This window comes from Mobula birostris, chromosome 14 (genome assembly GCF_030028105.1).
Source record: "Mobula birostris isolate sMobBir1 chromosome 14, sMobBir1.hap1, whole genome shotgun sequence".
NCBI classification, from domain to species: domain Eukaryota; kingdom Metazoa; phylum Chordata; class Chondrichthyes; order Myliobatiformes; family Myliobatidae; genus Mobula; species Mobula birostris.
The window spans coordinates 23,404,237-23,418,191 of record NC_092383.1 but is presented as its reverse complement, the minus strand read 5'-3'; the positions used below and the strand labels follow the sequence as shown (position 1 = coordinate 23,418,191).

General features: G+C 40.2%; 1 protein-coding gene across 4 annotated transcripts in view; it reads right to left on the bottom strand.

The window, feature by feature from the left end:
* Positions 1-13,955, bottom strand: part of atp8b4 (ATPase phospholipid transporting 8B4) — a 304,768-nt gene that overhangs the window by 57,562 nt on the left and 233,251 nt on the right. For all 4 annotated transcript variants that reach the window (XM_072278231.1, XM_072278233.1, XM_072278230.1 and 1 more), the window contains 4 exons: positions 11,773-11,969; positions 9,039-9,247; positions 5,610-5,653; positions 2,747-2,912 (listed from right to left, as the gene is read on the bottom strand). In XM_072278231.1, the coding sequence (XP_072134332.1) occupies positions 2,747-2,912; positions 5,610-5,653; positions 9,039-9,247; positions 11,773-11,969 (616 nt within the window). The remainder of the gene's footprint in view (positions 1-2,746; positions 2,913-5,609; positions 5,654-9,038; positions 9,248-11,772; positions 11,970-13,955) is intronic.

Sequence of the window (13,955 nt, the reverse complement as noted above, 5' to 3'; positions counted from 1 at the left end):
GGTTTGGCAGCAAAATGCTGTCGGTTGGTTTGTGTCAGCCAAGGTCCAGTTCACGCTGTGAGAAATCACAGCCGACAACACCTGATATTTCTATGTGGTAGCATTGCTCAGTAACTCCATGGCTGTGAGAGTGGTGAATTCACTAGGACACCTGCCTGAACGCGATAAATACCAATTGCTTAAAGCACACCTTTCACAGACTCTTGGACTATCTGAGTCTGAACACAGTAAACAGTTGTCCTCCTTGTCCAGCTTGGGGATGCTAAGCCATTGAAGCTAATGGACCACATGCTGTCTCTCCTGGGAATCACTACGCTTGTTTTATTTTGCAAGCAAGTGCCTGACCAAGTTCGCATAGCCCTCAGTAATGCACCCATGAAGAACTATAGGGAGCTTGCTAAAATGGCTGATAGTCCACACTCAGACATTCCTCCTCCTCCTTTCCCTGCCTCAAAAAGCCTGCAACTTAAACACGCAAAACAGACTACTAACTAATGCTGCGGAAAAGGCTACCCTGGGTCTGTGTTTTTACCACGTTCACTTTGATACAAACACTAAGAAGTGCCAACTAGCCTTGCAGCTTCGACAGAGGCAACGCATCATGACATCGGAGGTCTGTGAATACCATAGATTCCGCTACCATGTCCCTGGCATCACAACATGACCACGAGCATGTCAACACACCTCTGGATGAGCCAGAGGCACTTGCTATTCCTTCAACCATGGAACATAGGACCCAAGGCAGGTGACTCTCCAGGCTTTAGACAGGCTCACAATGCCAGTTTTAGTGAATTCTGGGGGAGGGGGGCTGTGTAGGGTAATGTAATTGGTGGAAACCTGCATAACTCACAACCACTTTAAGAGGCTGGTTTGACATGATGAGGTAATTACATAAAGAACTTTTACCACACTTTGTGTTCAGTTTTTTGGAGTACAAAAATAAGTTGTGGCAGTTTTTCTTATACATAAAATGCCTCACATCATTATATTTGTAAGAACCTACAGTAGCACCTTCTTAGCCCCCCAGATCAGTGTCATGTGAAGTCATGGGAGCAGGTGGTGGATGGTCATATGAGCAGCTGGTGCATATCACAATTCCTGGTTATAAGACCACTGACACCAGGCATACAATCTCTAAAGAGTATTGATTATGGCTGGGATCACCCGTTTTGTAAAGACACTGCCCAGAAGAAGCCAATAGCAAAGCACTTTGGTAGAAAAGTTTGCCAAGAACAATCTTGGTCATGGATAAAACCATGATTGCCTACAACAAGGCACGTAATGATGATAATGATGAGTACTGGTGAACAGTAAAAGGATCAAAGGGAATTGATGACATACGGTGTAGGGTCACATGGAAATAAGGAGGAGGAATAAAACTGATGGGATTCACCAGCAGGCTGAGCAGGGACTCAGTGGGCAGAATGGACTCCTTTCACGAATAAATAAGTGATTCTCAACTCTTTTACAGGAACACAAGCTGGCGGTGCAGAGACATGATTCACTGTCACTGATCTTGGTACATGAACACCGAGAATGACACCACTTTAAATGGGACAGTGCGGAGGCTCTGGTGCAGACATGAGAATTTTTAGAAGCCTGGGTTTGCTTCTGATAACACCGTATGTAAACATATCAAAATAAGACACCATCTACGAACCACTAAGAGTCAAAAAACACAAGCCAATAAAATTCAAAGGATAACTGAAGGGGTAGCCAATCAGGACAGAGGCAAGCGAACAGAGGCCTATATAAATGTGAGCACTCCCAGAGAGAAACACCAACAACTGCGCACTGAGTATATCACCTCATTGGTGATAAAATGCCTGCAAGTTAATTGCCCAGCTCGGTGGAAATCGCAGCGTCCAATGCCTCAGCCCGAGCTACCAATATTCACCACCATCCCAAGTGATTCTATAATGAGCTGGTTCAAAGATGAATCCCAGTTCATAAATGGAATAATATTTTTATACATTTGTTTATTTCCTCTCATCCACTGACTCTAGCCCTTCTCAGCAGGCTAAGCATCATTACACAACAAATAAATAAGGAGACTGGGCCACTCTGTGCCTGTTGCTAACACACAATGTGACAGAGGAAAGCACAGTGACCAGCCTTGAGAGGACGAGGCCAACCTCCCATTGGTGGCTTGGCTGAAAATAAATGCAACCTACTCAATTGAATGATGAAAAAGCAAAACAGGATCTCAAGGATACGACCATCATCCTGAAGATTTTAAAAAAGCAGTCTGTAAAATCCAGCTTACTGAATATCTCGGCAGCAGCATTCATTGGGAGAGCCTTCTAATCACGGCATAAGGCCTTAAACAGAGCTCAGTGGCAACAATGCACCATAGCCCTGTCCTCATTAAAGCTGTGCCCCTGAGTTTAAATCTCACATATTGCCAGCCAGCAAGTGTGTCAGAAACACTTCCATTTATTTCTGACAAAGAAAAGGTCAGCTCACAATTCTCTATTTCTTACAGTGAAAGAAACTGCATCTGTTTGTATATAAACAATTAAATAAATTGGGCCATTTAATCAGTAGAATAGATCTTGTCATATTTTGCCTAGTTAATCCTGGGCTATAGTCTCAAAATGACTGGAGGTGTCTTTTTTTCTCTAATTGTACAGGCTCTAGTACAATTAATGCACAGGCAATAAATGAGAAGTGTTTTTTTTAAATAAATGTTACATACTTTGAGGAGAGCTGATTTTGTTTACCAGCTGGCAGATTTTAATTTTACCTTCACTTTTTTCTTCTGACATGACAGTGTGGCAGAGAGAAAGGAGCCTGAAAAATTCGTGCACTGACGGATCTCCCAATTTTGTCGCTTCCACAAGGCTGTGATCATAAAACTTGAACTTGTTATCTGCTAAAGAGTTAAACGAAAAATCCACAGGAGGAGATTTCTATAAATTTAAGAAAAAAGGAATGAAGTTAGTTCCATACTACAGAGTAAGATTAGCATTTCGGCAAACTTAATGACAGCAGATTAATGAAGCAGGTTGTGCAGCTTGAATTTGGGATCTTAGATCTTTCTCTTTAGATTCAAAACTTGAATTGGACTTCCTCAATTTATTTGGAGTTAAGCTAAGCTCAAGCCTAAAAGGCTTCTTTAAAGACATTACTATCTAAATGGTAGTATATTTCCAGTGTAAGATCATCAACCTGAAATGTTAACTTGATTTCTCTCTTCTCAGAGACTACCTGACATGCTGGTTATTTCCAGGATTTATGGTTTACTTCAGAGATCAGTATTTACAGTACACTGCCTTTGCTGTGGTTAGCTATAGTTTCTACTGAGTTAGAGATGGTTGTTACCTGATGCTTGTGTGACACAAGTGTCACTTGCCATTTAACATGATATGGCTCAATACCATCTAGACCATAATTCCCAACTTGGGGTCCATGGACCCCTTGCTTAATGTCATGGGTCCATGGCATAAAAAAGGTTGGGAACCCCTGATCTAGACTTTGCAGCATGCAGTTGCAGTGTGTTATAATTGTCTGAGGAACAGCAAACAGAATTGAACATTATGCAATAATTGGCAAATATACCCACTTATATCGAGGGTACTACTATATGACAATTTGGCTTAACTTCACAGAAGTTTTAATTTTAATCATAACCATCTAAAATATGATATTTAATATGATATTTAACTCTTAGAATGAGGATAGGGACAACAATAACACTCTCAATATCTCCATTCAGCTATCCAGTAGCTTAGAAAGGGGAACTATCTTGGAAGTTTATTGAGATTTGAAAGTCAGAAAGCACCCTACATAAATTTCCTAGGCCTAGAAACATGCAGCACTTTCCACCTGATCGGAAATTCACATTTTATGATGGGAAATGTATAAACTCCACTCTTTTTCCATTACCTTTTGAGCATACAGGAGTGAACAGAATTAAGTATTCATGACAAATATTCTCAAAAGGAAATTTGCATTAAAGAAATAATTTACCCAATAATGAACTACAGCAACTTTAGATTACATTTTAACTAGGTAATACGTGGCCAGTGGTCTGTCACCAAATTAGACAAGGACTGAATTTGTTGCAGGTTATTAATTTAGAACCAACAAGATACAAGGTTACAAGGTTTCTGGCTGCTTTTACATGATGAATTTGTATTACCAACTTCTGACCTTGAGAATACAGCACATTTAATATGCTTGAATTATGCAAATAAATGCTGCTTGTACGTCATTATTACCCAAGCTGCTAAAAATTAAATTTATTAAAATTATAGCAACAATTAATTTTTCCTATTTAAGCATTTTAGTCATATTTACATTTTATATAAATACTAATATTGTCGAGATTTCTTTAGCTGTCACAAAAGCCAACCAAGTCTCTCATTCTGCAACTATCAAGCTATCCTATGTAACAAAATGTTTTGTTGATTTACTTAATCTTCCTTGTATTGTGTTTGCTAATATTCAGTAAGGTTGACACAACTGAATTATAATTTCTGTAATAATGAAATGCTTCACTTAAGTGCACAGTATGTATGAGGCAGTGCTTCCTGCATAGATTTTAAATAATAATCAAAAATGTTTGCAAAGAAGAAGAATTTCAGGATGTATATTGTATACATTTCTCTGACATTAAATGTACCAATTGAAAATTACAGCTGCATTAGGATAACCATCGACTGAAAATCCTTTTGCCTCAAAAGCACATCAATCATAAGGCATATCAAAGAGCTTAAACTGGTTTTGTGATCAGTGGCAAAAGTTGTTTACCATACTTGCACTGACCCATGAACTTTCTAATGGGCATGTACACTTACAATGATGAGAGGACAATCTTGGCTTTCGCATGTGTGGAGACCCAGTTGTGCACATTTTCAGCTTTCCATTCGGTCTTTTATATCTCACTCCATATTAATCCAAACTTCCCTTCCCTCTCATCATTTCAGTTTCCTGGATAACCTAACGTCGGATTATGTGATTCTCATTTACATTCCGTGTGGTGAATCCATGAAGAAAAGTAATCTTCAGTTGGATTCATCAAGAAGAACAGTGCTGGCTGCCCATTCAGCTGTCATGGATTCGTGCAGACACCACTGAGTCTATTTTTTAAATTTGCGTATGGGATATAGCCTCTGCTGACTTCACAGGACTAAAATTTGCATTATAGTTTGATTTTAATCAATGTTTGTATGAATGTTAGAGTATAAGACATACGCCTGGATGGTTTATGGTTTAGCGTTTTATATTCTGGGTTTTTCATTATGTTTTGCCTTTTGCGCGATCTGTCTTTTTTTTTCTTGCACGTTGGGGGTTGATGTTTTTCTTTGAATGGGTTCCATGGTTTTTCTTTGATTTGTGGCTGTCTGTGGGAAGACAAATCTCAAGGTTGTATACTGCACACATACTTTGATAATAAATGTACTTTGAACCTTGTAAAGGAACAATGAGCTCTCAGGTCAGAGAATGGACAGAGACTTGACCGTAAACTATATTTTCATCACATACTGTACGAACAATGTCCCAATGACAGCACTGCATTTCTCAATTAAGAAAATAGATTAAGATCTAATCAGCACTGCATCCAAATGATTCCACAAGTACTTTTTTTTTTACTTGACTCCTACCTCAGATATTTCCACTTTGTGTCCCAGCTCATCATAAGTATCTCCTAAACAAAAATTATAACAAAAATCATTAAAGATTTGCACACTATTTTGGAGAATAAACTGGCTTTCATCATATAAATCAAAACAAAAATAATAGGTTTAACATAATAGGAAATTTAATATTCAGAAAAGTAGCAGACACAAATGTAAATGTGATTGTCACACTGCCATGAGCTTTACATCTGCAGTTCTGCACACACCTTGAAACTGGATTGTGTGGTATTGCTTGTTCAGTGTGTAGTCTGGATAAGTACATAAGCACAAGGACTTCTGCAAGTGCTGGAAGCCCAACATTTTGTTGAGGATAAGTGGGTGTTGTACTCTTACCCTCCACTAGTTGGCACTCATTTACACATGATGAAAATTGAACTGAAGACGGAATCAGTACAAAAACTATAGTTGTCCTCATTATATTGTATAAAAGTGCCATGCATGGTCATTTGAAATTGATGTACATATTATCACTGAAAAATTGTTTTATTTGAAGTGTCATTTTAAAGAGCTATATATCTTGTTGTGAGTTGTATTGTTTGAAATTTTGTTTGCTGGAGTCAGATGAATTTGAAGTCTGGGCCAATGCATGTTGCTGTCTGTTTCATTATGGAACCACTTTGGGTAATGCTTTTGTAAATCACATCAGTGATATGAATTTTATTTATTTATTGAGGTACAGCACAAATTACAGGACAATTTACAATGAACAATTAACCTACCACTAGGAACATCTTTGGACCGTAGGAGAAAACCCATGCAGCCATGGGGAGAACGTACAAACTCCTTACAGGCAGCAGTGGGAATTGTACCCATGTTACTTGTACTGTTAAGAGTTGTGCTCTAATTGTCTAGGAGACTAGGCGGGCTCCAAGTGTACCCATTTGGCCACGGGCTGCCAACTTTACAAAGAAAATGTAACAAAAGAGTTAAGTGTAACAGTGAGCTAGGAGGTGAAGGAGGGGATATTCACTGAACCTGAGGGACACTGTAGCACAGCTAAGGAGGCTGCTGCCCAACTGTTTCAGTGACCCAACTTCATCCTGATCTTAAATGCTGTGTGGGGTTTGCATGCTTCCCCTGTGACTATGTGTGTTTCCTCCGATGTTCGAGTTTCCTCTCACATCCCAAAGACATGCTGGGTAATTGGCTAGTTGCTCACTGTAAGGTCCCTAAAGTAGGCAAATGATAGAATCCTCGGGGATGACGGGAATGGGAAGAGAGAAAAAGGGGATCAGGGTTGCATTACTTATTAATGCAAGCTGGAAGGCAGGTACAAATTTGGTGAGCCAAATGGCTTGTTTCCATGCCATATGGCTCGTGGACTCCTTGCAATGCAATTCCTTTTAAATGAAACTCCAAAGAAAAAGTGCAGCACACACAAAGTGCTGAATGGACTCAGCAAGTCAGGCAGCATCTATGGAGGGGAATAAACAGGCTGGGTGCATTATGACCTTGTATGGAAACGCCAATGCAGAGGAATAGAAAGTCAACAGAAATGGTGGATACAGCCCAGTCCATCACATGTAAAGCCCTTTCAATCACTGGGCAGATTTCCATGGAGCAATGCCATAAGAAAGCAACATCTATCATCAAGGATCCTACTATTGAGACCATGCTCTCTTCATGCTACTACTGCTGGGCAGAAGGCACAGAAGCCTCGGGTCCCACACCACAAGGTTCAGGAACAACTAGTGCCCTATAACCACCTGGCTCCTGCATCAGTGTGGATAACTTCAGTCATTACAACTCTGAACTGATTCCACAACCTACACAGACAAACTTTTGTAGACTCTTTACAACTCAGTATTATTTTATACGATACAACCGGGTGACCCGTTGGGGCACCCTTTGAGAGAAGGGTAGTGCAGTCTGATGTGACCAGAATGAATATTAAATTTTCCTGAATGCTATTGGTATCGCTTTGCTTTGAAAATTGAAGAAGAAAACTTAAGTTTATTAAAGAAGGACAACGCGTAGCAAGGCAAATATAGCTCCTCCTCATCTAATGAAGGACACTTTTGATGGCATCATTTCAGGTTGATCTGCCACCCTTGTGCCTGTTGGTGTCATTCTGGAGATGTGCAGTCCTTTCATCCGCCGTCTCTTCATCTCTTCTGCTGTTTATTCTTTGTCTCTGATCTTGGAGACGTGTATTTCTCTGCTCATTTGTCTCTTCCTCTCTCCTCCTCCTGTGACTGTCGTTGTCATTCTGGAGACATGCAACCCTTTCATCCTCCGTCTCTTCATCTCTTCTGCTGTTTGTTCTTTGTCTCTGATCCTGGAGACAAGCATTTCTCAGCTCCTTTGCCTCTTTGTCTCTCTTCCTTCTATGCCAGTTGTTGTCATTTTGGAGACGTGCATGTTTCTCCTCCTCTGACTCTTCTTCTCTCATCTTTTTTGTCCTGACTCTTTGATCCTGGAGTTGTGCGGCCATGGCCTCATCCGATTCTTGTTCTCTCCCTCTCCTTGCCGCTTCCCGACGACGTCTGGCGTATTGATCATATTGTTCCCCCTTCTCTTTCTATGCGGCATAATTAGGCTGACCATATTTTTTTTTACCCTAACGCTGGATAGAAGATACGAAGCAGTAACACCAAAGCCTCCAGGATGCTGATTATTCTTGATGATGTGGTTGGCGCTCTCCTAAATGGACGTAATGTAGTCACTGCTATCCTTTGACTGCAGCAAAGGGTTTGATGGATGTCTCGAAGTACGTCATTACAATAAGATTTAATTATCTCTTATTGATGGGTCTCAGTTTGATCTGTCCCAATCCTGCACATGCTGATGGTGATTAGCAGAATGTGATCGCTTGAAATAGAGCTGCCCTGCCCTTTTGCTCCGGTTGGTGTCGCTGCTGTGAGCATCGTGAGTCGCTTCTGAGGCTGGCCGTGTGCATGCGTCGTGGTGTCGTGTCGCAGTTTCCATCATGGCTGACATCAGCTCTCGGGTGAAAGCGGGGCTGTTGATTTTGGCGAGTGAGCAATTTTATACGAATATATAACCCTGAACTTTGCCTGCATTCTGTAAGTTAGCGCATTTTAAGTCGACTTAGCCAAAAATAGTGCCGCTGTAATGCACTATTTGTGCTAACTGGAGGTCACAAAAACAGAGCATGAGAGTTTTAGCAGGATATAGATATATTTATTTAATTTGCCCAGTTTGCCTCCTATTGCACATTAGTTATTTGTTTATGTATAGTTTTTCATAAAAACTATTGTATTCCTTTATTTTCCTGTGAATGCCTGCAATAAAATGAATCACAAAGTAGTATATGGTGACGTCTACATATTTTGATAATAAATTTTATTTTGACTTTGGTTTCCAGCATCTGCAGAATCACTTGTGATTAACATAAAGTGCGGATTGTCTATCAAGTGCATGGATGCTTACCATAGGCTTTTCCATTTATTGAACATTTGTTGAAAATCATTATATTCTGTGTTAGTGTTCCTGTTTTGTCAGAAAAGATATATTCAATCTGGCCCAGTTCCTCATTGAGTGTTGTGGTTCGTGCTTCCGCTGAAATGTTTCTCTGGGCAAAGAACATCTTCCGGTCCCAGTTTATGAAGTAGCTGTGTCCAAGTCTGATGACTTCAACGCTAAAATGAAGATAAACATCAAAAGGAAATTTAGATCACAGTACAGATTATAAGGAAAAGACAGGATGCAACAATTTACAAATCAAAGCAGAATATCTAAATATATTTTAAATTTAAGTAATCACCATACAAACAACAATAAAATGTTCAAAGACAACTATTCAAAAAAAATCAACAGAAATATTTTTAAAAAATAGAAGGTTCTCTTTTCCCAGGACACAAGTAACTGGAGATCCAGCAGAAATGCCCAAATGTTACTTAAACAGGTGACACCAAATCAAACTCATTCATCCAAACAGACTTCTATTTATCTTTACCGAGGCCTGACATGGCCATTCTGTCCAAAACCTTGAAGCAGGTGGTCATGGTAGAACTGACAGTGTCTTGGGAAGACCAGATTGAGGAGGTGTTTGAGCGTAAGGCAGCCAAATACCAGGAGCTGGTAGGGTGGTGCTAGAGACAGGGGTGGAGGGCACATTATGAGCCTCTAGAGGTGGGGTGCAAGAAGTTTTTTTGGGTGTTCGCTCTGCAGAACCTACCCTCCTCTTGGCAAAACAGGGGCTGCAAAGAGAAGAGCCCTCAGGACCATCATAGAGGCTGTTGAGCATGCCCTCCAGATGGCTATGAATCAAGAGGTGTCACCTGTGGACCAATGCTACTGGGAAAAAAGCAGAGGCCAGATCAACCCTGGCTGGGTCGCCTGGGCAAGGATGGCAAATGCTGAAAGACACGAAACACCTGATGACCCCAGGATACATCACTGACGATGTGTCGCAGTGCACCCTCAAAGTTCAAAGTAAATTTAATAACAGATATGTCACCATGTACAACCACAAGATTCATTTTTTGTGGGCATTCTCAATAAATCTTCAGAATAATAACCATAACAGAATCATTGAGAGGCAACTTGAGTGTCCTACCAGAGTGCAGAAGACAAGAAACTGTGCAAATACAGAAAAAAAGAAATAATAATATTGAATAAATAAGCAATAAATATTGAGAAATTGACATGAGGCAAGCCCATCGGTTATGGGAACATTTCAGTGATGGGGCAAGTGAAGCTGTGTAAAGTTATCCCCTTTCATTCAGGAGCCTGATGGTTGAGGGGTAGTAACTGTTCCTGAACCTGGTGGAATGAGTCCTGAGGCTCCTGTACCTTCTTCCTGATAGCAGCAGTGAGAAGGGAGTATATCCTTCATGGTGGAGGTCCTTGATGGTGGATGCTGCCTCCCTGCAACAGTGTTTCATGTAGATGTGCTCAGTGGTTAGGAGTGCTTTACCCATGATGGTCTGGGTCATATCCACTACTTTTTGTAGGATTTTCCATTCAAGGGCATTGGTGTTTCAATACCAGGCTGCAATCCAGTCAATATACACCCCATTACACATCTATAGAAGTTTGTCAAAGTTTTAGATGTCATGGCAAATCTCCACAAACTCCTAAGGAAATACAGGTGCTGTCGTACTTTCTTCATAATTGCACTTAAGTGCTGAGTCCAGGATAGGCTGTCCAAAATAATAACACCAAGGAATTTAAAGTTGCTGACCCTCCCCACCTCTGATCCTCTAATGAAGACTGGCTCATGGACCTCTGGTTTCCTTCTCCTGAAGTCAATAACTAGCTCCTTGCTCTTGCTGACATTGAGCAAGCATCTTAGGATGTATCTTAGCATCAGCAGCATACAAGTAATCCTGGATACACATGCATCCCCATTCATTATTTCACTCAAGTGTTCCACATCTCACATTTCATCCATCAAATTGTTTTTTTTCTGATTGTTAGGAATTCACAGGTTTTACAGCATACCTCATACACATTAAGAGGCACTGTAGATTATGATGATGCCTAAAATAAAATAGAAAATACAATCATTTTCTGCTGATTCCATCATCCTGGCCATGATCCCTTCTCGCTGCTACTTACCGGAAAGGTGGTACAGGAGCCTCAGGTCCCACACCACTAGGTTCAGGAATAGTTTTACCTACCCTACAACCATTAGGCTTCCTGAACCACCGTGGACTTCATCCTTCACCACAACACTGAACTGATCACTGAACACACTTCCAAGGACAACTCATGTTTTCAGGTTGATTTATTTATTAATATGTGTTTCTTTTTGTACTTGCTAGAAGTGTTTGTGTGTAGCTTTTGTAATTCTTTGCCCAGCTGTGAATGCCTACAAGAAAATGAATCCCACGGTAGTATTCGGTGACATTATGTACTTTGATAATAAATTTACTTTGAAAATGTTACCTTTCGAGTTCATCCAGTTACAGAGAAAAACTTTTGCCAATGCTACAAAGAGGTCAGGCACAGGAATTGTGCACTCAGTCCAGACAACTGCAAGTTAGGCCCAGAATGGCCCAGGTTAATATCTGATGAATGCCACTGTGAATTTATTGACAGCTACACATTTGTATAAATGTTTTTTGTAATGATTATTATTATTGACAGATTTTAATATGAAACACACAGCATGAGAGGAAAGCTCAATAAGCCTACTCAACTGATAACAGCAGCTTACCTGACATAAAGTGAAATTGGCACAACTGTATTTAGGATAATTATGTATGACCAGAAACTTAGAAATCCTGAAAAAATGGCACTTTTCATCCATTTGTCCCAGGGCAGGTAAATACGGAAGTGAAATCCAACTTCATTTTCCCAAATGGAATTTCCAATTCCTAAAATTATTCCCATACACACAAGAAAGCCAAAGATCTGCAGAGAGAATTATTATTGTCATTGAAAAATGATAAAAAGCAGATTTTTTTTTTGCAAGTGTAAAAGAGAACTGTCTTTTCCTGTACATGTCCTGTTTCATGGCAGTAAGGGAGATCAACCCTCCCTTACTGCTTGGTCGGTAATGTTGCACCCAAGCCAACATTTAAGATTTTAACAGGCCAAGCAATCACAGAGACCTGAAAAGGAAATGGAGAGTACTCTTAAAAAAGGCACTCTTGGGGCATACACTCAGTGGCCATTTTATTAGGTACCTCCTGTACCTAGTAAAGTGGCCACTGTGTGTCTATTTGAGGTCTTCTGATGCTGTTGCCCATCCACTTCAATATCTGAAGTGTTGTGCATTCAGAGATGCTCTTTTGCACACCACTGTTATAACACATGGTTATGTGAGTTACTTTCGCCTTCCTGTCAGCTTGAACCAGTCTGACCATTCTCCTCTGACCTTTCTGATTATCAAGGGATTTTCGCCCACAGAACTACCGCTCACTGGGTATTTTTTGTTTTTGCACCATTCTTGGTAAACTCCAGAGACTCTTGTGTCTGAAAATCCCAGGTTATCAACAGTTACTGAGGTACTCAAACCACCCCGTCTGGCACCAACAATCATTCCACAGTCAAAGTCACTTAAAATAATCATTCTGAAATTTTGTCTGAACAACAACAGAACCTCTTGACCATGTCTGCATGCTTTACGATATATATTTGTATTAATGAGCAGGTGCACAGGTGTACCTAATAAAGTGGCCACTAAGTGTATATTTAATAGAAAAATGAAACTAATGCTTATGAATAATTACAAAACTCATTCTGATTATGATGACAGATATGTACATCTATCTGTTTCCCATTTCGTATCATTCGGCTGTGCTCTGGCCTCAGTCTATTTCCTGCTGAAACCTTCAGCCATTCTTTTGATTCCTTGAAACTTTGCTTGTCGGTCTGTATTCTAGCACCTAAGGCCGAACAAAACTGTTCCATCTGTGTTCTGCTCATAACAATGATCTAGTTCACTCATCACCCCCATGCCTAACCAACAATCTCCTGGTCTTGGAACTCACATCTTTCCTTATCCATCTGTATGACCGTCTGATTTGAGATCCTAAAATTCAGCATCCCCTATTTTGGTCACTCCACCATTGACACCATGCCTTCAGAAGCCAAGGCTCCAAGTCATTCCCTGAACTTCTGTATCTCTCTCTAATTGTTTTTCCTTCCATTAAGATGTGCTTTAAAGCTCATCTCTACAAATATGTGGTTTGGTATCAAATTTTGAGATATTACAGTTCTTGGAACATTTGAATGTAGTAATATAGTGTTAGCACTCCAAGTGACTGATGTTTTATATATAACATAGGCCTAGCTATACAACTGAATAGATCTATGTCTGGTTTGATGTTCCATGCAAGCCTCTTCCCGCTCTATGTAATATCAATGTTTCAACGTATTCTTCTTGTCCTTTCTCCCTCACATGCTTGTCTAACCTCCAGTACAGTTCGTATGCTGGTTGTTCCAACAATTGATTAACAGGATATAAGAAAAGATTGAGGATTCAGTTCAGATGAGATATTACAGTGAACATCGAGAGAGCTAATGACCAGAACTGACTAGATTGGAAGGCTTCATGTGGAGAGAAAAAGCATTGCTTCACTACTGCAGACTTCAATTACATTAAGAAGCTGAAGGCAGTTGAGGGTCATTTGGACCCTGTGCCTGCTCTGCCTATTGATCATGTACCTTCGGACCACTTCCTGCACTAACTCCAAAGTTAACAACCTCCACCTTAAGTATACTTGGTAACTAAAGAGGCATAGCTCTCACGGCAAACAGGCTTCTTCTATTGCTTCTAGTCAAGTCTATTGTCATTTAACTCCAAACAAGGATGTAAAGCACAGTAGTACACATAACACACAATACCTTAGGAAAATAAGGATAAAATATACAGCTGAATTACACATAAACAAA